At 48.3% G+C, this 22,451-nt stretch overlaps 1 protein-coding gene and 1 pseudogene across 3 annotated transcripts in view; both read right to left on the bottom strand.

Moving 5' to 3' along the window:
• The window catches only part of LOC147436540 (Transducin/WD40 repeat-like superfamily protein), a 43,681-nt gene that overhangs the window by 5,679 nt on the left and 15,551 nt on the right, over nucleotides 1-22,451 (bottom strand). Inside the window, exons 2-7 of one of the 2 annotated variants that reach the window (XM_086489412.1) lie at nucleotides 18,197-18,296; nucleotides 18,005-18,112; nucleotides 17,812-17,921; nucleotides 17,610-17,717; nucleotides 17,482-17,527; nucleotides 16,855-17,041 (exon numbers count right to left, since the gene is read on the bottom strand). In XM_086489412.1, coding sequence (XP_086345538.1) covers nucleotides 16,855-17,041; nucleotides 17,482-17,527; nucleotides 17,610-17,717; nucleotides 17,812-17,921; nucleotides 18,005-18,112; nucleotides 18,197-18,296 — 659 coding nt within the window. The remainder of the gene's footprint in view (nucleotides 1-16,854; nucleotides 17,042-17,481; nucleotides 17,528-17,609; nucleotides 17,718-17,811; nucleotides 17,922-18,004; nucleotides 18,113-18,196; nucleotides 18,297-22,451) is intronic. The other variant, XM_086489411.1, reaches the window with a different exon arrangement.
• On the bottom strand, nucleotides 10,365-13,787 carry LOC147436541 (uncharacterized; annotated as a pseudogene). Its single transcript, XR_015185199.1, has 7 exons — nucleotides 12,340-13,787; nucleotides 12,178-12,222; nucleotides 11,884-12,010; nucleotides 11,520-11,798; nucleotides 11,201-11,415; nucleotides 10,911-11,111; nucleotides 10,365-10,813 (listed from the first exon to the last, which is right to left on the bottom strand). The product of XR_015185199.1 is annotated as an uncharacterized LOC147436541 (transcript).

Here is a 22,451-nt window from a genome sequence, read left to right as displayed (position 1 = left end):
CTCTCTCTCTCCCTCTTTCGTTCTGCTAGCGCCCTCCTTCCTGCTGGCTTTCGCTGTAAGGTGCAGCAGAATGATTGTTTGCGCTTTGCTCAAGATGAGTGCTCCAAACTGTGCTCAAGGTTCCTTTTAGTTCTTATGGAAGGGAGAGCCTTCCGTTAGGGCTATGATCACAAACAAAGTGAATGGACACTATGCGTGCAAGTGTATGAGGCTGAGAGATAGAGAGAGAAGAGAAATACGACACCAGAGGCGTTGTAAAACCCTCCTCCGAAGGCCCCACTCTCGTCGGCGAGAGTGGTCTACTTTTTGATTGCACAAAGTGATACAGTGCGTATGCAATGGACTGATGCAACTTGGACTATGCCGATGACGACGACGGTGATGACAACGACGACTTTGGGGCTGAAATCGGTGGTCTTCTATCTGCTGAATTTCGGGACTATTTCGGTGGCTGAAAATGACTGTTTTCGCTGCGTTTTCGTGGGCTGAAAATAGGGGTATCTGCAATGCTTCTAGGGCTGAATGGTTTGCTGTCCAATAGGGCTGAAAACGCTGCTGTTCTAATGCGACAATGGCTGAAAACCAAAAACGCTGATCTGTTGGCTGAGCGTTAGTAAAAACGCTGGCTATTTGGGGAAGCTGGCGATCATGGCTGAAAACGCCAGGGTGCTGAAGTTGTTGGCGATGACTGCAAGGGAAACGCCAAGAAATCGTGGGGTCTTGATGGTGATGGGAACTGGAAACGCTAGGCTTGGGGAGGGAGGTCGCCAAAGCCTTGCAGGTGTTGAGGATACTGCAGGTTCTGCTGAGAAGTTGCCTGTTGAGCGGGAAGCTCCTGCTGCCTCTTCTGCCATTTAGTGCTAACTTGGGTTTGCTTATATACAAACTTAGCAAAATCGCCCTACCTACTTTTGTTGGAAAATCACTTAAAAATAATAAGTAAAAATACCAAAAATAGGGAAAATAGGCTAAATGCACTGGAAAATTCCCCTGACTGAATCTGATGGATTCTGAAGGGAATACTGATGATCATGCTGTGTGAAACCAAAGGATATGCATCTACACTAAGTGACTGGGCATGCACGGTCTACGAATAGACTCACGAAAGTGCCAGATCACTTCTAAATCTAGACTGGCTGGACTAACTGAACCCTGATCATGCTGTAGCTTGTCTACGGACACATAGAGTTGGATGTGTCACGTGATATTCGCCACCTCTCTCTACACACACACTACACTTCCTCGCGTGCTCTATCACTTGCACACACCGCCGCGCGCTCATCAATTGGTATCAGAGCCCAATTAGGGTTTGCTCCCAAACCTGCAAACGCTGATTTTCAGCCAAGGAGGTCAACTTTCACGCGAGATTTTGCAATTTCATCACCAAATAACTCGTCCCCGGACACTAGAGAGCTCCCAGCAAGTCAAATTGACCTAAAACTGGCTGAAATTAGGTCAAATGGTTATAGTTTTAAAGGTTATTAACCTTTGGCCAAGTTCACATTGAACTTGGCCACTAACTTTAAATTGGTCCTATAAATTTTAATAAAGGGAATGTGAACTTGGCCACTAACTTTAAATTGGTCCTATAAATTTTAATAAAGGGAATGTGAGTTCATTTTAACTCACTAACTTATTCCCTCTTCCAATATCGTGCACTACCTCTCTCTCTCCCTCTTTCGTTCTGCTAGCGCTCCCCTCCTGCAACACAGTGCCTCCTCTGCAAGGTACACACCCTGCACTTCTTCGCGTGCTCTTTCACTTGCACACACCGCCGCGCGCTCATCAACGGGTATCAGAGCCCAATTAGGGTTTGCTCCCAAACCTGCAAACACTGATTTTCAGCCAAGGAGGTCAACTTTCACGCGAGATTTTGCAATTTCATCGCTAAAAGACTCGTCCCCGGACACTAGAGAGCTCCCGGCAAGTCAAATTGACCTAAAACAGGCTAAAATTAGGTCAAAATCAGCAAATTACAGGTGATGACAGCAAAATACAGGTTTTGCAAATGATGTATTAAGGTGTGGAAACACTTTTGCTAAGTCCCCGCTACCCGAAAACACTGAAATTGCCGAAAAACAGGTCCTAAAAGGAGTGTTTTCGGCAAATTTCAGATTTACGCAGGTTTTTGCAAGTGTTTTTATGATGCAACTACATTGGAGAAAGTGCAAATTGATGCAATCTACGCACGTTTGACAAATTTTGGCTAGGTATGACCATTTGTGGTTCGATTTCTTGCAATTTGATGCTACAAATTGGGGCTTTTGCTCTTACATGCTTCTAAAGGCTGTGCATTAGCTTTATGTATGTTCTGTGAGGCTAAAAACAACTAAATTTGTTGTTTTTGAGCACAAATTCGCTCGCTGAAATTTCCTGCGCATAAATTTCAGAAATTGTTTTTTGTGCCCAAATCGACCTATTTTGCCCCAAATTGCTCCTGTGACCATTTGGAGCTGTAGTGCACACCTTTGCGAGGCTATACTCCGGTTTTTGTGCATTTTGCCCAAAAATTCATCGTATTAGCCCTCTTATTCGTGCAACTATGGCCTCATCTTCTTCGGATGTGAAGAATCTCTTCGAGATTAGGAGGTTCGATGGAACAGGTTTCGACCTTATGAAAGACAGGATCCAGGGAATCCTATTTCTTAAGGATTGTGAAGGGGCACTTGAACAGGTAAAGCCACAGAATATGACGGATGAAGCATGGGTTAGCCTGAACAGGAAGGCTGTTACATACATTAGAATGGCCATGACCAATGAGACAATCATTGATGTGAAAGGTCTCACAACTGCTTTTGATGTGTGGGAGAAGTTAAAGGGAATGTATGAAAATACAACGCCTGTCAACCAGCGTAACCGCGAAACGTTTCACCCCGAAACGGGGGCGTTTCACCCGAAACGTTTCACCCAAGAGAGAGGCCTCAAGTGAAACGTTTGACCGAAACGCCGATTTTATGTATATATAAAATTATATACATACATAATAGGTATGCAAGAGAGAGAGATATGATAATGCAAACAATATCAATGACAATTGACATCTACTCTAGTTTCTAAGATATCATTGATCCGACAGTTACATTCTAAGCAAAATTTAAAGCGGAAGCTGCGGAACATTCAACAAACTGAAAATGAACAAAATTCAGAGTGACAAGAGACTACATCTACTTGCACACTTAAGTTTCATCGAACATTACAAGTAGAAGTTAGAACTTAACAAAACAATGGATTGAATAGCGAACACATAGAATGACGAGAACATATGTCGAATCTGCATATAAATAAGATGAAACTCGACAAACTACATTGCTCAACTTACAAGACAATAAAGAGTAAAGCTTGGAGTGATCGAGTCAAAGGCTAAAGCCCATATGGCATACACAAAAAAAGATGTCCATGACAAAATGATAAAATATCATAATAAAATACGCAAAGCTATAAAACTCGCTCGCTGCTGCTGCACGCTCCCCCCCCCCCCCCCCCCCTACGCCATCGTTGCCCCTCACCCCCCCTCTCTCTCTCGCCCTCGCACTGCCTCCAGCCCCCCCCCCCGCGCTGCCCCCCCTCGCCCTCGCGCTGCCTCCCCTACCCCCCCCTCTCGCCCTCGCACTATCTCCCCCTCCCTCGCCCAGCCCAGCCCGCCACCGCTGCCCGCCGCTCTCGCCCCTAGCTGCCCTTTAACCCGCCCGCTGCCCCCCCATTCCCTGGCTGTTCCCCCCCCCCCCCCCCCCCGCAGCCTTCGCTCGCCACCGTATCCTTCCCTCCATCCCCCCCCCCCCGTCCGCATTGCCCCCGAAGGTTTTCTGCACCTGGCTCTGCATCGCTTTTTCTTCGGACTAGTGTTCGACGTACTCGGTTGCATTTCTTCTTCACCATCCGCTTCTTCGACTCAGCAGTAGACACAGATGGAGGCTCCAGCTCCGCCACAGAGGGACTCGCCTGAAGCCCCCTCGCCCGACCCCGCTGAGCCCACCATTCGACTTGCTCTTTCGCCGACAGAGCAAGCGAGCCTTGCCGCAGAGGTAGAGCGCTTGCAGGCGACTTCTGTCATCTGCAAGGTTCTCGGCACCCGTCCTAGCAGAGGAGAGCTGCGAGACCTTCTCCAGGCCCGCCTTCTCGCAGAGGTGGGCAAGATTTTGGATGTCCAGATCCTCGGACGGGGGTACTACCAGATCGAGTTCGAGACTTCCGAGATGGCCTCCAAGGTTATAGCTATGAGTCCACTGGCCATCCGAGTATCACGCGCCCACTTTTGACAGTGGCGACATGGTTTTGACCCGACTTCGGATGTGCTAGTAGAGGAGGCAGACATCCCCATCTCAGTCTGCTTTCCGGGTTTACGGAGGGAGTACCTTCCACTTCTCTCCAGGATTGGCTCCGCCATCGGGACTGTCCTGGAGACACCTCGTACGGCAGCATCAGTAGCTGCCAAGGCGGCTGGCATCCCTTCAGTTCGAGTTTTGGTCAAAGATACCCACACGCTCCCGAAGGTCATCCTTCTGCCTCGGGTGAGTGGGGGTTGGTTTAGACAGAGTGTGGAGTACTCGGGTCTCCCGAACCAGTGCTTCATTTGCAGACAGATGGGCCATTTAGCGAAGGCCTGTCCACGGAGGAGGCCACGACCTGCACCTCAGCCTCAGCCCCAGCCTGCCAAGGCTGGGCCGCAGCCACAGCTAGCGGCACAGCGCACAGATTCTGAGCCACCCTCCGAGCCTAGGGCTCCAGCGGAGGAGGGATGGCAGCAGGCCCGTGGCCGTCGACGCCAGGGGCCACAACGGCAGCCTGGCACTCAGAGTGGCCCTCAGGTGCCTACTCAGCAGCAGTGGGTTCCCACGAGGAACCGCTTTGGTCCTCTTGAGCAGGAGGAGCCCCCTACGCCAGCCTCCACTTCCGCTTCACCCTCGCCAGCCACCCCACCTTCAGATTTCCCCTCTTCCTCCTCATCCCCTCCCCTGCCCTCTGCTCCCGCCCACTCCCCACCTCACCCCCATGTCTTTGTCGCCCCACCCCGCTTCTCTTCTCCTCCGCCTCCCCCCCCCCCCCCCCCCCTCCTTCTTCCCAGCTCCTTCCCCCCCTCCTCCTGCTTCAGTACCACAGTCGACCCCGGAGACTGGTCCCTCGCTGGCGGCTAGGAGATCTCTTGGCAGTGCCTTTGCCACGAGTCGCCTAGCGAGAGAGGGTGAGCCCTTCTTGCGGCCCCCTCTGCAGATTCAGACATCTTCCCTTGCAGCTATCCCTCGTGGTCTGACGAGCATTGACCTCCGACGCCGCTGGGATTTCTTCGATTACAGATTCACTCACTTTCTCGGCGATTCCGCAGCAGACCACGAGGCAGCCTGCTTCAGGGTCCACGCTCTGTTCCTCGCCGCTAGGGGGACAGAGGCCTTGGACTCAGCAGTTGGTTTCTCCTTTCCCCTCTGTGGTCGGACCGAGACAAAGTGGTCCCTAGACTCAGTGGTGGGATGGTTGCATACACAGGTTCTCGAGTTCTCTCACCACATGGGAGAACTTGGAGTTACAGATTTGCTGCAAACTTTGTGGCCACTGGCCAAGTTTGCGGTGACACCCCCAGACTCAGCAGGATGTAGACACATTCTGGTGTACTTTTTTGCTGATACGCAGTGTTTGCCTTGCTATGTATACATTCATGAGGACTCCTGGACAGAGGAGGTTGCTTTGCCCACGGCTCGCTCTGCTTGGGCTTGGGCCAGGCACTCACTACAGGCTCGCCTATCTAGAGGACGCTCGGATGCGGATTACTCCCCATCCAAGCCTGCCTCGAAGATAGCCCGTCTTGCTGCTGCGGCAGCATCTGTTCTCTTTCGCTCCCCATGAGGATCGTCTCGTGGAACGTGCAGGGATTAGGTGGGCCCCAGTTTCAGCGACAGCGGGGCCGATTGCGTCAGCAGCTTCAGCGTTGCCTTGTGGGAGGAGAGATTGATCTCCTTATGCTTCAGGAGCACCATTTGTCTGAGAGCCGCATTCGGCGATGTGGTCAGATTTTGCGGGGACGTTATGATACCTTTTGGTCAACTGCTTTTGGACCTGGAGGCATCCAGGGTGGGGTATGTATGACTATTGCGGACTCATTGCAGCAGGCCATTGTGGGCAGAGGGATTATTGTGCCAGGCAGGGCTTAGTGGATTACTTTGCAGGTTCAGGGTGGCCTTGTGGGCTTCCTGAACATCTATGCGCCCAATGTGGCGAGTGCTCGTGCAGAGTTTTGGTCACAGATTGTTGAGTCTTTGCCACAGGTTGACCATTGGTGTGTAGGAGGGGACTTCAACATGTTGGAGGACCCCTCTGACAGGATCGGAGGCAGCCATGCTACTGTACATGGAGTCGAGGTAGCAGCTTGGGAGAGGTTGTGTATGACTTTGAGGGTCTCGGATACATGGCAGCATTCTGGCTTTGTGAGGCCTCCAGAGAGTCTTGCCTTCTCTAGATCGGACCGCAGAGTGGGAGGAGTGAATCTATCGCGGATAGATCGCTTCTACACTAGTGACCACTTCAGTGACTTGGGGGGATCAGTGGGCATCCTAGCAGGGACATCCTTCTCGGACCATGCACCAGTGATCCTCACAGTGGCAGACAGGCAGAGGAGTGGGAGCACGATGCTTCGCATCCCAGAGCGGGTCTTGTTGGACTCAGCACTCAGAGACAGGGTAGAGGCTCTCTGGACAGAGGGCATGGACAGCCAGGCTCTACTTGCAGACAGAGTGGCCTTAGGCCTAGCTCAACTTAGCCACTTTTTTCTCCAGGAGTCTTTGACTCGACGGGCTGCAGCGAGAGAGGAGGAGCAGCGTCTCAGACGAGGCATTGCTTCACTACAGAGGATGCAGGAGCAGCATCCAGACAGTCCATGGTTGGAGGAGCAGTTACAGCAGGCTCGACAGGAGCTTGCTTGCACAGAGGAGAGGCGCCATGAGTTTGCCTTTCATCGACAGGCATCTCAGTGGACTCAGGTGGGTGATAGAGTGACAGGTGCTTTTTTTGAGACAGTGGGACCTCGGCACTCGCATGCCAAGGTCAATCAGCTGAGGAGACCCGATGGGTCAGTTGTTTGTGAGCCTGAGGATATGCGTGCAGTTGCTACTGACTTTTACCGTGAGCTTCTGTCGGCTGAGCCCCAGTCAGAGAGACAGGATGCATGCAGGGAGCAGGTTTGGGCGCAGATGCCTTGTCTTGTGACTGAGGAGATGCGCCAGAGGCTAGAGATACCTCTTCACCTTGAGAAGCTGCACACGGCTCTTAGGGCCCTCCCTCGTGGTAGCTGTCCAGGTGAGGATGGGCTGACTCCCAGCTTCTTCTTGGAGTACTGGGACCTGCTTGGCCCAGATCTTTGTAGTGCCTTTCAGTACATTCTGCACACAGGAGTGATGTCGGAGAGCATGAGTGAGGGCCTGATTTACCTCATTCCGAAGGAGGGTGGCTCCTTGGATGAGATTCGACAGTGGCGCCCCATCACCATCCTCAACTCAGCCTACAAAATTCTTGCCAAGGCTCTGAGTTTGAGGATTCGGCCACTTTTGGAGAGCCTTATACATGGGACTCAGATAGGTTTTGTCAAGGAACGCAGTATCCTTGACAACATCTTCACTTTCTGGGAGGCTTTTGCCCTGGCACGTCTCCGTGGGGAGGACCTTGTGATTCTTCTTCTCGATTTTGAGAAGGCATACGACAGAGTTGACTGGGACTTTCTAGAGGGCACGCTTCACAGGATGGGCTTCTCAGATGCTTGGATCAGAGGGGTGTCAGCTTTATACAGACAGGCTCACAGTCAGGTGCTTTTGGCAGGAGGTAGAGGTGAGCGCTTCATGCTCACACGATCGGTCAGACAAGGTTGTCCTCTTGCCCCCTTTCTCTTTCTGTTCTATGCGGAGGCGATGAGCAGATTTTTGGTGTCACAGCAGGTTGGTTTGAGGGGCTTAGCACTCCCTATACGGGGAGATGAGCTTCTGGACGCTGAGTTTGCAGACGACTCAACCTTGTACTTAGAGGGCCAGGAGGCCAATTTACACAGATGTGGACAGGCTTTGGAGACCTTCTGCTATGCATCGGGCGCACTGATCAACTGGAGAAAGACAGTGGCTTTCTCGGTTGGTAGTGCTCTTGTGCCAAATTGGATGCCAGGAGAGGGTTTCAGGTGGATTCCTCCATGACTACAGTTCGGTACTTGGGTTGTCAGGTTGGTTTGGACTTGTCCCCCGAGCAGCAGATTGCTCTTCTTCTCCTGTCCATCAGGAGAAAGCTGTTACATTGTTACATTGGAGCTCAGCACGACTTTCGCTGGCTGGTAGAGTAGTAGTTGCCAACCAGGTGTTGTTGGCGACTATGTGGTACATCACTTCGTGCTGGATCTTCTCGAGTTCTTGCATCAGCCAGGTAGAGAGGCTGATCAGGAACTTCCTTTGGTCAGGTCGCGACACTCAGATTGCCCGAGCCAAGGTGGCTTGGTCAGTCATCACACTTCCTTGTTCGCAGGGAGGGCTTGGGATCATTGATCCAGCACAGCAGAGCAGAGCCCTTCTTGGGAAGTTCGTCGCCAGAGGACTTCTTCCAGGCGAGGAGCCCTGGAAGGAGTTCTTGCTGCAGAGGCTTCGTGCCAGGGTGCCTCAGTCAGGAGGCCCTTGGCAACCTTCGACCAGATGGATCTTTACAGAGTCGCGCCGAGTTGGTTTGAGCAGGAGACTGGAGGACCGATTCGCTGTGAGTTTGCTACGTTCTTGGGAGCTATTACGGCGTGGCCTAGAGCAGAGACAACCGACGTGCACAGAGGAGCACCTACGGCAGCCCCTCGTCTGGAACCCCATGGTTAGCACTCAGAGAGGCCACTTGGTTGGGAGTAGGCCTCATGTTTCTTGGGGTCCCATGGCAGCAGGTCCAGCGCGCTCTCTAGGTGACTGGCTAGAGTTCACAGGTTTGTCAGAGGAGGTGCAGGCTGTCCAGCTACAGGGCATGAGAGGGGTTCAGAGCATGTGTCAGGACATCTCTGAGTCAGTTCCAGCTGAGTGGCTCACGCCTTTCGAGCCAGTAGCACCCCGGTGGATGGGAGCCTTCACACGACTGGAGGTTCTCATTTCAGTCAGGGCTTGCTCAGAGACTGTCCCAGCCCTGTTCTTCGAGCTTCAGGGTGGGGGACGATTACAGCGAGTTGCAGTAGAGGCCCTGCAGGTAGCAGAGTGCTGTTTCCAGAGGATCCGAGTTGTGGGCATCTGTGGGAGGACTTGCGTCATAGACCCTAACCCAGCAGCTCTTGAGACAGGACACTGGAGGCCATGGGCTTGGGAGTGATGTCCACTGGCACGAGTACAGTGGGATCCTGGTGAGTGGCTTTGGAGGGACCCCTTCTCTTCTGCAGACCGCCCAGGAGTCCCTTTCTTTCAGTACACTGTTCGGCTTGGACGTCATATACTTGCAGCACAGAGAGAGGCCCGCCCCGCTGCAGCACGTCATTGGCAGGAGGAGGGCCTCACAGTTGAGTTCTTGGCAGCTTTTTGGCAGAGGCTATGGGACTCCAGACAGCCGAGGCGCGTCACTTTGTTCCAGTGGTTGGTTGCACACAAAGCCACAGCAGTAGGGAGCTGGCTTGTGCATAGTGGTCTCTCGGCCGCATGTACAGCCTGTGACCAGTTGGTGGAGAGTCAGCGACACTGTCTTTGGGACTGCCCCTCGGCCCAGCAAGTGTGGCTACGAGTTCTTCGGCTGATGCCTGCCCTCTCCATGGCTCAACAGTACACTTGGGGGGCAGCGGCTTGGTCCACCCTCACAGGCCCGGCACTTCAGTTTGAGCTATCTTCCACCAGCAGGATGATAGTGATACAGGGGGGGCGACCTACACTCCAGCCTGCTGCAGACCTTACTCCACAGGAGTGGTGCAGTGATAGAGAGGAGTGTTGGGAGCTCATCAGCGGCCTAGCTCTCTGGTTCATCTGGCAGGCCCGTTGTTTCCGCATCTTTGAGGCTCGCCCTGTGCCATCAGCAGAGACTGTTCGTGACTTTTGGCTAGAGCTGATCCATACTCTCAGAGGACAGCTTGAGGGGCTACAGGGCAGCTCCGACCGCATGCGGGAGCGCCGCAAGGCTTTCCTTCGACTCTAGCGCCCTGGGCCTTTCTACACCATGGTCCAGGGGGTGCTCAAATGGCACTACTGTCCACCTATGTGGCTCTTCCCTCCTCCCATCTCTTGATTTAGCCCCATTGTATATATGCTGTTTTTTCATTGGGAGAGTCTCCCCATCATGTTTGTTGTAGCCCTCTCTTGCAGAGGTGGATGTAGCCCTATGGGCAGTTTTCATTAACTAATAGAAGGATCTTTTTCTCGGAAAAAAAAAAATACGCAAAGCTGAGCGCTCGTGTGTCGTTACTCTAGACTCAAAAAGAGCCTACTGAGATCCATCTGACTGAATCCCCTCATCACTCTCACACTCTGAAGGAGTCGGAGTAAGTCGCCTGGTAGTAGAAGTAAGCTCTGCAACACTGCGTCTGGGTCTGGACCTCCGTGCTCGGGTAGCTCTCTCAGGCCGAGCACTAGTAGTAGCAATCGTGGTCTCCCCACGTAGGCGACGTGTAGTCGAACGAGTCTGTCGTGAGAACCTCATCATGTCCTCACGGATGAAATCATACACATCATCCTAAGGTGTATGTGGCTGAAGATGCGAGCTATCAGCTGCCTCAACTATAATCTGTCGATGATCCACTTGCTTTGGTAGCCAACTGACAGGCCTGCGCTATCCAATCCACCCGCCTTCTCCAATACTCGGAGATTGGCATTAACAAATGCCAACCTATCAAGCTGGGGAGTATTGAGCCCACGGAAAAGTTAAAACACAACAAGTTAGGAAAAATGCGTAGACTTGTGAACCATAGAGTGTATGACCAAAGCTAAATTCTAATTGAGAAGCTCACCTATTTCAATCTTTTGTGTGTATGTCTCCCATTATGCTCCATAGCCTCTCCGCTCCGGATGAGCTCACCTCTTGGGAGAGGACCTGCAAAGCCAAAGACTGCAACATGGGTGTAAGACCCCCAAATTTTTCCCACCATGAAACTGGAAGTGCTTGATTTTCAACATCTTTGGCAATTGCACGAGAAAAATTTCCCCTGCCACCTATATGTCCCACAAGAATCAAGAGACAAATGTCAAGACTTTAAATGTGCTCTTTCTGATTGTGCTTTGAAGCCTACAGAGATCTTTACCTCTAAACTCCAAAAGATCCTCTTCTAGTCGATTCTGCGCATGGCCATTGTTTCGATAGATTCTCTCCACATATTCATTCCATCCCGTCAAGAGCACACGATCGGATCTTTGAGCCTCACATCTCCAAGCAGGATGCAATATGTGGGCTACACAATGAATTGGACGGCGAAACCAATTCCATCTTACATCAAATATGTCGAGCATGATGCTCACCCTACATGTCACAAATTCACATTATCACATGTGAACAACGATATGTATAATGTCATAAGACTCCAGAGTTAAGACTTGACAGAAAAAGCGTTTCAAAAACCTTACCTGTCTGGGCTCAATGATGTGCAATCATGTATGGCTATCCTCAACTTTGTCATGAACTCATAAAGGAGATCCAGAGTGGATCCCTCACTATCACATAAGCGTAAAACGCAAACAATCGATTGGAGAGCAGCTTGAAGGCCATCAATCTCTCTCCAAAATGTATTGTTGCAAATCACCCCATCAAGGACTGCCACAGCAACAGGAGTGGTAGAATCTGGCCAATTTAACCACCTTTCATCTACCACCATTCGGTGCAAGTTATCTTTGCATTTTACCAAGCTGTACATAAAACAATGAATATTTGCACTTCACATAACTTGTAAAAATGGAGATTCAAAGACTAGAAAACCTTTGAGAAACTCACCGGCACAAGACAAGAAAGATGTAGCAAAATCGGGTCTTTGCTGGCTTCTTGAGAGCCCATTTGCAATGTGTAGTGAACAACCCTAGGGCAAATGATTTTCGATGAATGAAGTTTATAAGTTGTAGAGCTTTATCAACTAGTGAAGTCACCCATGGTAGTGCACCAATATCTTCCATCATAAGATCAAGGGAGTGTGTTGCACACGGACTCCATACTATGTGGGGGTATTTTGCTTCGATCATTTCGCCCATAAGCTTGCATTGTCAGTTACCACTTGCACTACATGTTGTGGACCGACCTCCTCGATAGCATCTCGAATGTGTCCAAAAATAAGCTCTCCTGCACATTTTGCATTTGAATCTTGTAAGAAGCACTTCTTATGAATCATGATGCATCATGCTCGCAGCTCTATGCTTTGATTATCAAGTGACACAAAAATCAAAATAAGAAACATACCAGTAATGCTTATGCCAGCTCCTGACACATCAATGGCTCTCAAAAATGTTGTGTCAGTACAACAAGACACGAGAATATTGAGCCAGTGACGCTTTCGCACATCTTTACAGCCATCTGATATGATAGTGCATCCATATACTGCCCAAGACTCTCTATGGCCCTGCAATTGCTCATGTACCATGTCTACTTGACGTGTCAGTCTACTAGTACGAAGAGCCTCAGATCCGACTGGAGTGATGGGCGCCCCCGCAGCTACAGCGGGCTGAGACAGCATTCACAAATCTTTTGTAGGCCCCTGTGCGTGCAGCATGGAATGCAATGTTGCATTGGTAGAAAAAACGCTCCTCGGCAATCTCCGCTGCCTTCTTCAAGCTAGGAGCCCAAACATCATGCAATGTAGAAGAGCGTGCCGATGTGCAAGCCCTCTTCCTACCAGTACCTACTCCAAGTTGCCCCACTTCGTGCTGGGAAGGAGCTGCCTGTGTGGTGCTAATAGAAGGAGCAGCATGGCTCCTGTCCACATCTTGAGTGCTAGCACATGTAGCATCTCCTGCATTGCTATCCTCCACACTAGCAGAAACATTTGGAGCACGACGAATAGGAGGGATATTTGAAGTCGAGGCTCCTGGAGTACTAGAAGCAGTAGCCGCCATAGGCAAGGGATGGTGAGAAGCAGCCAATTTAGCCCTTTCATCTTGGACTTTCTGTAAGAGGGCCTCTTCACCTATTGAGGCTTGAAGATTGGGCATGACACTACTTATGTAGTTTGCCCGTTCACCCCCAAAAGCAAGCCATAACTCTTCAGAGACACATTTGCATGCATCTCTCCCTTTGCTTCCGATCCAAGCATAATGGGCTTTCAAGCGGGTAACACCACCTGTAAGTACATCCCCACAAAGTTTACATATAACCCTGCGAGAGCTAGATTTATGGTATTTGGAAACTGTAGACTCCCATGGATCCCGCTCAATTACTGGTTGTCTGCCTTGTCTCACCATGATTCCAAGCCCTGCAATACACACACGAAAAATTCAGCCATAAAACTTTTTGACTCTTGAGCCATTCACACTTGCGCAACACTAATGCACACAATGTCACAAAGCATGTTGCTCAGTGCTGCCTGCATGTGCATTGTGTACACACGTGTGGCACATGTCAATGATGTCATGACTCATGAGTCATGACTCCTGATGAGGTCATTCGTGATTCGAAGACTCGACGCTGGTGCCATTGTCTTGATCAAATTGCACCCGCACAGTGCACACACAATTTACAAATCCCTTGCAAATTGCACTTGTGACGGAAATTCCACTTCTCTCTCTCTCTCTCTCTCTCTCTCTCTCTCTCTCTCTCTCTCTCTCTCTCTCTCTCTCTCTCTCTCTCTCTCTCTCTCTCTCTCTCACACACACACAAACACACACACATATTGTATACACACATGTCACATGTGCAATTTGCAAATTGCACTTGTAAGTTGCGACAAAAATTGCACTTCTCGACTCTCTCTCTCTCTCTCTCTCTCTCTCTCTCTCTCTCTCTCTCTCTCTCTCTCTCAAGATTCAGCACATGTGACAGTAGACATTTCAATGTCTACTGTCACATGTGCCGAATCTTGAGAGAGAGAGAGACAGAGTTACCGATTCGCTGAAGCTTGAGAGAGAGTCCCTGTAGATAGGAGAGTCCTCAGTCGAGTAGCGCGCGTGAGTTCGCAGAGAGAAGCGGGCAGATTAATTTGAGTCTAAATTAAACGTTAGCAGCCAAAACGGCCTTCTGAAAAGTTCCCAAAGCGTGAAAACGTTGTTCGCCTAAAAACCCCCAAATTTTTCTACAACGTTTCACCTAGGGCGTTTCACCCTGTAGGTGAAACGTTTCGCCCATTTCAGGCGTTTCGCGTTTCACCCTTGGTGAAACGTGTTTCGCGGTTACGCTGCTGTCAACCAAGTGCATTTGATGCAAAAACTTGTTGGCATGCAACTAGATGAGTCCAAGAGCGATGCAGAGCACTTGTCGTTGTCCGCAGTACTTTGTCGCAGTTACAGGACTCAGGCTTGCCCCCTTTTGATGATAAGCTGAAAGCTATCTTCTTGCTTATGACCTTACCTGAGTCATGGGAAACATTGGTGGTTCCATTATCCAATAACCCCAATTTGACCTTTGATGGTGTTAGGGGTTCTATCTTGAATGAGGAAATCAGGAGGAAAGCAAGTGGAGAGGGAGGCAGCTCTGCCAACACATCTCCTTCAAACTTTCCCGCCTTGTGCTCTTGGGTTGTTACAAGTTTTGAGATGGCATTGGCCAGTTTGGTGCTTTTGCTTTCTTTTATTTGTGCATTACAAGCATACTAGCTATGTGCACAAAGTGGACATGTAAGGTGCAGCGGAAGTGAATGTTGATATTGCTCAAGATGAGTGCTCCAAACTGTGCTCAAGGGTTTCTATTACTTGCGGAAGGGAAAGCCTTCCGTTTCTTTAGAGAGAGAATGCAATGATCACAAATGCTATTGTTGAATGAAAGTGTTGAGACTGAGAGAAGAGAAAGAGAAGAATACGACACCAGGCGGTTCTCAAACCCTCCTCCAAGAGCCCCGTGAATGTTGATATTGCTCAAGATGAGTGCTCCGAACTGTGCTCAAGGGTTCCTTTTACTTACGGAAGGGAAAGCCTTCCTTTTCTTTAGAGAGAGAATGCAATGATCACAAATGCTATTGTTGAATGAAAGTGTTGAGACTGAGAGAAGAGAAAGAGAAGAATACGACACCAGGCGGTTCTCAAACCCTCCTCCAAGGGCCCCCCTCTCTATGGCAAGAGAGGTCTATGCTATAGATTGCACAAATTTGGTACAATGGTCTAGATGCAATGGACTTGCCGACGATGTCGACGACAATGATGACGACGACAAGGACGGGCTGAAAACTGAAAACGCTAGGGCTGAAATGCTGAAATCTGCAAGACGTTGACTTTCTGCTGAAAACTGACAGTGCATCGACGAGGATGGCGATGACGATGACTCGACGACGATGCGCTGAAAAAGGAGATGCTGAAAACTGAAAACAGCAGGCTGAAACTGTAAACGCTAGCTGACTCGACGGTACAGCAAGGATCTGCTGCAGGTAGGTGAGATCTGCAAGGCTAGGGGCTAAATCTGCAATGGCTAAGTGCTGAAAACTGAAAACGCTGATGTGCTTGGTTGATCTGGCGTCTTGAAACTGCAAAACGCTAGGCTTGATCTGCTACAGGAAATGCCAGAAAACGTTGGGACTGATCCGCTACAGAAAACGCGAGGTGGATCTTGTTGGCTGATAATGCTAGGGCTCTCTGCCGGTCTTGCTGAGAAGGTGCACTGCAAGTTTCTAGGACTTCTTATGCTTCTTCTGCTAAAACTGGGCGCCCCATGTCTGCCTATATAGCTGTGAAAAACTGGGTCGAGCAGTTGTCCTGCAGCCCACGACCTCTGGAAATTGGTAATTTAATAAAAATGCTAAATTCTCTGTAAAATGTATTGTCCCAAAACTGATCGGGAATTGGCACTAGGTGTGCAGCTGACCTAAACCCTAGACCTGAGATAGCTTGTCCACATGCACATAGGGTTTGGTGTGCACGTGACAGGACACAACAACCTTAGAGCCATCCATAGACTACGAAAGCCTACGGGGGTCTTACTTTGATACTTTTGTGACCCTATTCGCCAGACCCTGTAGGCCCAAATGGCCTACATAACCCTCTTATGAAGAGTAGTTAGGTGTTACAAGCTCGATTGATAAGCTCTCACATCGCTTTAGTATCAAAGATGCATTAAGCAGCCAGAGTTGTCCTAGATATTGCCATTGATTTTATCATTACTTCTGTACATCATTTAGGGCTTTCCCCATGTGGCATGGCTTATTTTGTAAAGTGCTTTGTGTTTTCCCTTTGACAACGTGTATTCGGTTTTGTTATATATAGCATGAGCTACCCTACCTCTTGTCTCACCTCTGCATTGTCAACCCCCTCCCTGCTTTGTGCAAGGATGTTCTATCGCCTTTGACCATGTCTTCCGCGTCACCGGCTGTCTATGACAGCGTACTTAGTTTTGGCTCACCAGTTTGGTATCCGCAGCAATCGAACCCTCCATCCTATCCTCCCTCCTTCCTCTGGCTTTTTCTCTTCAATGTTTTGCGTGTTTTTCTGCTTGTTTGTCTTCAGCCTTGGCCATGTTTTGTAAACGGCAATTGCCTTTATGGAATACAAAGGGTACAAAACCAACCGTTTGTACAACACACCCCGACAACCCCCCCCACCCCCCCCCCCCCCCCCCCCCCTCCCGGCATGAGCACACATACACACACATCTCTACAAAAGGGCACTTGGCCTATGAGAGGAGATGGCCAGCCTCGAGCTCATAATGCACACCACTCATCTTGTAGCCAAAAACATGAACTAAAAGAAGACTGCCAGAAAGCATCTCACTTTGCATTACCTTACAATAAAACAAAGCATTACGGACAGACAAAATTCTCACAAATACCAATTTTCTTACCACTGAAGCATGTGCTTTTGTTGACGACACGACTGAAGCATCTACTAAGTCCCAAAACATCACTTTTCCATCTTCTGAACCACTGACAACATGAGCATCTGTATTTGTCAAGCAGCTGTCCAGCTTGTATGACTGGGAGAAATATGAAAAGAAACAAACACGGTCCCTTCAGTTTCAGTGCAGCACTCTGCAGAAAAAACTCATACTTGTCTTCAAAGATGAAAAAATGTGAAGCAAAGGTACTTGTAAACCTACCCACATATGCACAGGTCAGCAATCTTGTCAATTAGAGAAAACAGTCCATCATCTAATTTTCATAAACACAAGTCCTTGATAAAATGAAAATCCGACCTAGAAATTACTAGGAAAGTGTGAAACTTGCAAACAGGATGTATAGCAGGCACAGGAACTTGTGCAAGTGTAAAAGACAGGTCAACAATGGCAGATAAGCTTGAGCACATGAACTAAGTCTGTACCCAGAGCCTTTTCTTACTCCTGGTCTGATATTAAAGTCAAAAAATGAGATGTGCATCGTACCACTAAGTGTGGACCCCTCTTTGGGCCTGCCTATAAAGCTCATAGTAAGCATTGCAAAAATGCGGTCCATTACATGCAATCAAGTCTCACCTTGCACGAATGACCTTTGTACTCCTGAAGTAGATCACCAGTGGATCTTCAAACAGGGAAAATTATTGAATAAGAAATCCGAAAAAAAAATTATCAGGAGTTAAAACACTAAATAAGTTATGAAGAACCTTTCTATCAGACGAAGTGTTGAATCCAAACAGCCTGCCAGAATACATTTCTTATCATTTGATAAGAAGATGCTTGTGACAGACTGTCCTAAGTTGTCCACAAACTCTCTGGTAATATGGAAGGCAGAGTAAATTATATAAGAAAACGTCATCAGCTCAACTCTACCAAAACTTTCATGTGTTTGCTTCTAAAAAGCTATACCTGCCACATCGGATGTCAAAAGTTCGAATTGTTCCATCTACAGAGCCACCTAAAATCTCTGTCTCTGTAACCACAACTGACGTAACACTGTCTGAAAATGTATCTATCGTCTGAAATCAAACGACATCTTACCTTAAAATTTGATGGCTGAAAAACATGATGTAGCAGAAGCTTGTATAATTATTTAATAAACCTGAACCGGCTCCACACTTTGAGAACGACAGTCCCAAATCTTGATAGAACGATCATATCCTCCAGATACAATGACTGAAATAGCCTCATTAAACTTCACTGAGTTCACCTGCAACCGGAGGAAACCACATCAAGCTTTTCTAAACACACTGGTTACCACCATGCTCATGCAGAGAGTGGATAAAGTGACAACCTCACTATCATGCCCCCTGAATTTTCGAATAACTCGCCCTTCAACATCCCAAAAAAAAATTTGTCGGTCACCTCCACATGAGCACAACTTTGCATTGTCCCTGAAAATAAGCAAAAAAGTTAATTGGTACTAAAGATACCGTGAAAAGCAAAACAAGCATACCAGTAATTATTGTGTGCACTTGTACATTCAACAAATCCTCAAAACAAAAACTCAAAGTATTATCCTTACTTCAACCCACTACTCATGACAAATTTACTTTGCAATCCCAGTCAATAATTGCAAACACACTACACAGATAGTTCCAATGAGAGAATGGGGATAGATAATTCAGGTGGAAGAGAGAAAATGGGAGATTGATGGCACGCTTATTGCTGAATTAACTATTTTCTTATTTTCTGAGTAATTTCTGTTTAAAATTGCAGTTCTTGTGCACATTACAACTGTTAGGTTAAAGTAATAGATCTATGAGAAAATGGTACATCCAAGTACAGATATTCTAGAACGTCGTTCCAAAGGAATCACAAAGCTCAAATGGTGCCTTCCCCATCGAAGTGTGGACAGTATTGTTATAAGCAAACTCCACAAATGGTAAATACTTCTCCCACTATAGTTATTTTCAGAGTTAGTTAACAGGTCTAAAACCACAGAGTTGGCTATCTCTAGCTGTCCATTTGTCAGGTGTAGCGGAAGTGTTTTAAGGATTTAGCTCGGATCTAGTACTCCGCACACAACCACAAGGTTACTTTACTTCACTTGGAAGAACTAAACCGAACTAGATGAAAGAGAGAGACACCACATACACACACACACACACACACATGCACACACACACACAGAAGAGACGACATCGAATGTCGTGTCCCAAACCCTCCCTCAAGGACCCCCTTGCTCTATTGCCAGAGCGAATACTTTCTTTATTCTTGCACAATGCTGATACAATGACTAAATGCTGAGATGTTGATGCCAATGGGTATTGATGCTACTGATGCTGGGTACTACTGAGATACTGAAGGGTACTATGGGTACTGGGGTAATGCGGGTACTGAGGCTACTGAGGTACTGATGGGTACTAAAGGGTACTGATGGGTTCTATGTCGACGACGATGACGACGACGACAAGGTACTAATGGGTTCTATATCGACGACGATGACAAGGTACTAGTGCGTCTATGTCCACGACGATGGCGAGGATGACAAGGTAATGATGGGTCTATGTCGACAACAACGACGACGAGGTTCTAATGGGTTTTGTGGATCCTTATGTTGAGCTAGGCAAGGGCCGAGCCAAGGCACAAGGGGTACTACGTGCTAGGGTACTGTGTCGACGACGATGACGACGACGAGGCTATGGCTGAATGCAAGAATTTGCTAGCGATGTCGATGGCTAAGGTCTACAACCATGACGAGGCTAGGGCTGAAGTCTATTGGCGCTTCAAAGCTGAAAACGCTGGCTGTCTTGGCTGAAAACGCTGGCCGTCTTGGCTGAAAACGCTAATCATGCTGGGCTCTGAATGCTGATGGAGAGGAGGCTGGAAACGTTGGCTGACAAACGCTCATCTGCAGGTTCTTCCTCTGTTGCCTCTTCTGCTTCTCCTAGCGCCCCATGGGCTGCTTTTATAGGAGGATTATGATGGGTCAAACACGCTCCAAAGGACCCCACGATCTAGGAACATGAAGAATCGCTTAATAATAATGCCAGCCAAGAGGTGGTTCACATGCAGTAAAATGCCTACATGCAAAAGTGTGGTCCTGTGCAAGAGGGGATATGCAACTATGACCGGCCTCGACATGCACGTCCTACTAGAGGCTCACAAAGGTGTCCATGCTAGATTGTAGCATAAGCATGTCCGAATAGCGCAAGCATGTCGTCCAGCCTGCTTCAGTCCATACAATGCTTTCCACAACTAATAGACCCAATCCTCCTTGCCTCGTATTTGAAACCCAGGAGGTTGCTCCACATAAACTTCTTTATCCAAATCTCCATTCACAAACGCACTTTTGACATCCATCTGGAAGATAGACCAACCAAAGTTGGCTGCAAGAGCAAACACTGTGCGTATGGTAGTCATGCGAGCGGTGGGAGCAAAGGTCTCGTCAAAGTCCACGCCTGGTCATTGTGTGAAATCCCGAGCAACAAGTCTCAAATTGTGCTTGTCGAGGGAATCATTGGCCTTGTACTTTGTCTTGAAAATCCATTTCGTAGAAACCACTTTCCGCTTGTTGGGCCTGGGAACCAAGGTCAGGTTTTATTCCGCTCGATAGCGTCCATCTCTGTCTGCATGGCACGCTTCTAGCAATCATGCTGGAGTGCTCCGTCTTGGCGACTGATACCATGTGAGAGTGAGCAGCGAAAGAGTGTGAGCCACGCATGTCGAAAACGTTGGAGAGAGAGAGAGAGAGAGAGAGAGAGAGAGAAAACACAAGTGCTCTGCAAATGATGCTTTCAATACAATCTGAAGGACTACAAGACCCTAAGCATTTTATTTAAAGAATCTTAGGTTGAGGTAGGGCAAAAATGTGTAAGTGGTGCAAAAACATAAAAGCCCAAAAATAGCTAAAAATGTGTGCACCCAGCCAGGCTTAGAAAATGATCAGCCGGACACGTGCTAAAAGTGCCCGCCCATGCAATCTATATGATGTGCGATGGGTGGCCAACCCAAGACAATCACTCGCCGTACAAAATGGCGAAGCAACGGTGGTGTAACTCTAACATTGACATGGCAGTTGTACAGATTTCCGTAAAACGTGCTAGCAGATTTTGAGTATTGCTTTTGGACCAGATGCTTTTGAGTTTGAAGCTTTTTATGTAAACTACTTTTGGGCCTAGAGCCTTTAGATATGAGGCCATGGGCTCATTCTTTGGCATGCTTCCTGGAGAAGGTGCAGAGTCTGGAGTACCAGCTTGTACTGAGTTGATGCAATATAAAGAAATCCCGAAAGGGGCGACAAGGTTTGGGGCCAATACTCTCTTGGGTGGAATTCCGCCACTCGGTGTCGCGTGTCGTCTCTCTCTCTCTCAATTCAGTTGTTATTTAAGTGCTCAAAGTCTGTTCAGTCTGTTCAGTCTGTTCTTTTCTATTGGCACGTGGTGCCCGTCTTGTGACAGCATGTGGCATCACCTCTTGTTATAGGTGAGGCACAACTGCCGAACTTATATATTTGGATTCTTCTGTACTTCTGATGCTGATTGCTTCTGATGCTTATCGATGCATAACCAATGAAAACTCCTCCAAAATCGTGGGTACTGTGGATATAGGTCCTGTTGCAATGTAGCACAGACCAACCGAGTTGCTAGGTAGCCTTACTACTGTCGCACAATACCAGCCTTCATGCTAACTCTGCCTTGCGAGCAAGTACTACCACTCAAATAGTCCTATCATGAAAACATTGCAAGTCAAGCTGAAAGGTAAGGGTGCTCAGAGGTATTTCCAAGGGTTTCTTGTCGACGGAAGTGGATACATGCTACATGTGAATGCAAATGCAAAAGAGGGTTACAAAGCCTGTCTTCAACTCCTTCCATATCAGCATAAGAGGCAAGTAGATTTTAATCCTCAAGATCTGGATTGTTGTATATCCGATGTCGATCTTCGTTCAAAGACATAGCGATGAAGACAGGAGCTAATAAGTCCGGAATTGGGACTCAAAGATTCTTTCAGGAAAAAATAATTGAGAGAGGTTCTTTTGGGTTCTTGATAGTTCTTGGGTACTTGGGGTTCTTCCCTTGAGTTTGCGAAGCCGAAGCACGCACAGAGCTCTGATACCAATGTAAGGTGCAGCGGAAGTGTTTAAAGGATTTAGCTCGAATCTAGTACTCCGCACACAAACACAAGGTTACTTTACTTCACTTGAAAGAACTGAATTGAACTCAGAGAGACAATCCCACAAATTCTCCTGCCACGTTTAATAGGATGATGGACAGAATTTTTACACCACATAGAAACTTCGTGGGTACCTTCTTTAATGACATGATTGTCTACTCGAAGTCTGAAGAGGAGTATAGGGATCACTTGACTGCAGTTTTCAATGAGTTACGTAAGAACAAGCTACTCATTAATGTGAAGAAGAGTGAATTCTTCTTGCAAGACATTCGCTTCCTTGGGCACATTGTTTCAAAGGATGGGGCGCATGGATCCCGCTAAAGTGGAAGCAATTAGGTCATGGCCAGACTTGAAGTCCGTCCATGACATTCGAAGCTTTCTAGGCTTATGTTCCTCATACAGGAGGTTCATCCGAAATTTTGCTGAGATTGCTT

The sequence above is a fragment of the Adiantum capillus-veneris genome, chromosome 18 (genome assembly GCF_014529385.1).
Source record: "Adiantum capillus-veneris isolate H3 chromosome 18, ASM1452938v2, whole genome shotgun sequence".
Classification (NCBI taxonomy): Eukaryota; Viridiplantae; Streptophyta; class Polypodiopsida; order Polypodiales; family Pteridaceae; genus Adiantum; species Adiantum capillus-veneris.
Note: the sequence above shows the minus strand (reverse complement) of the source record. Positions and strands in the feature narration are given on the sequence as shown.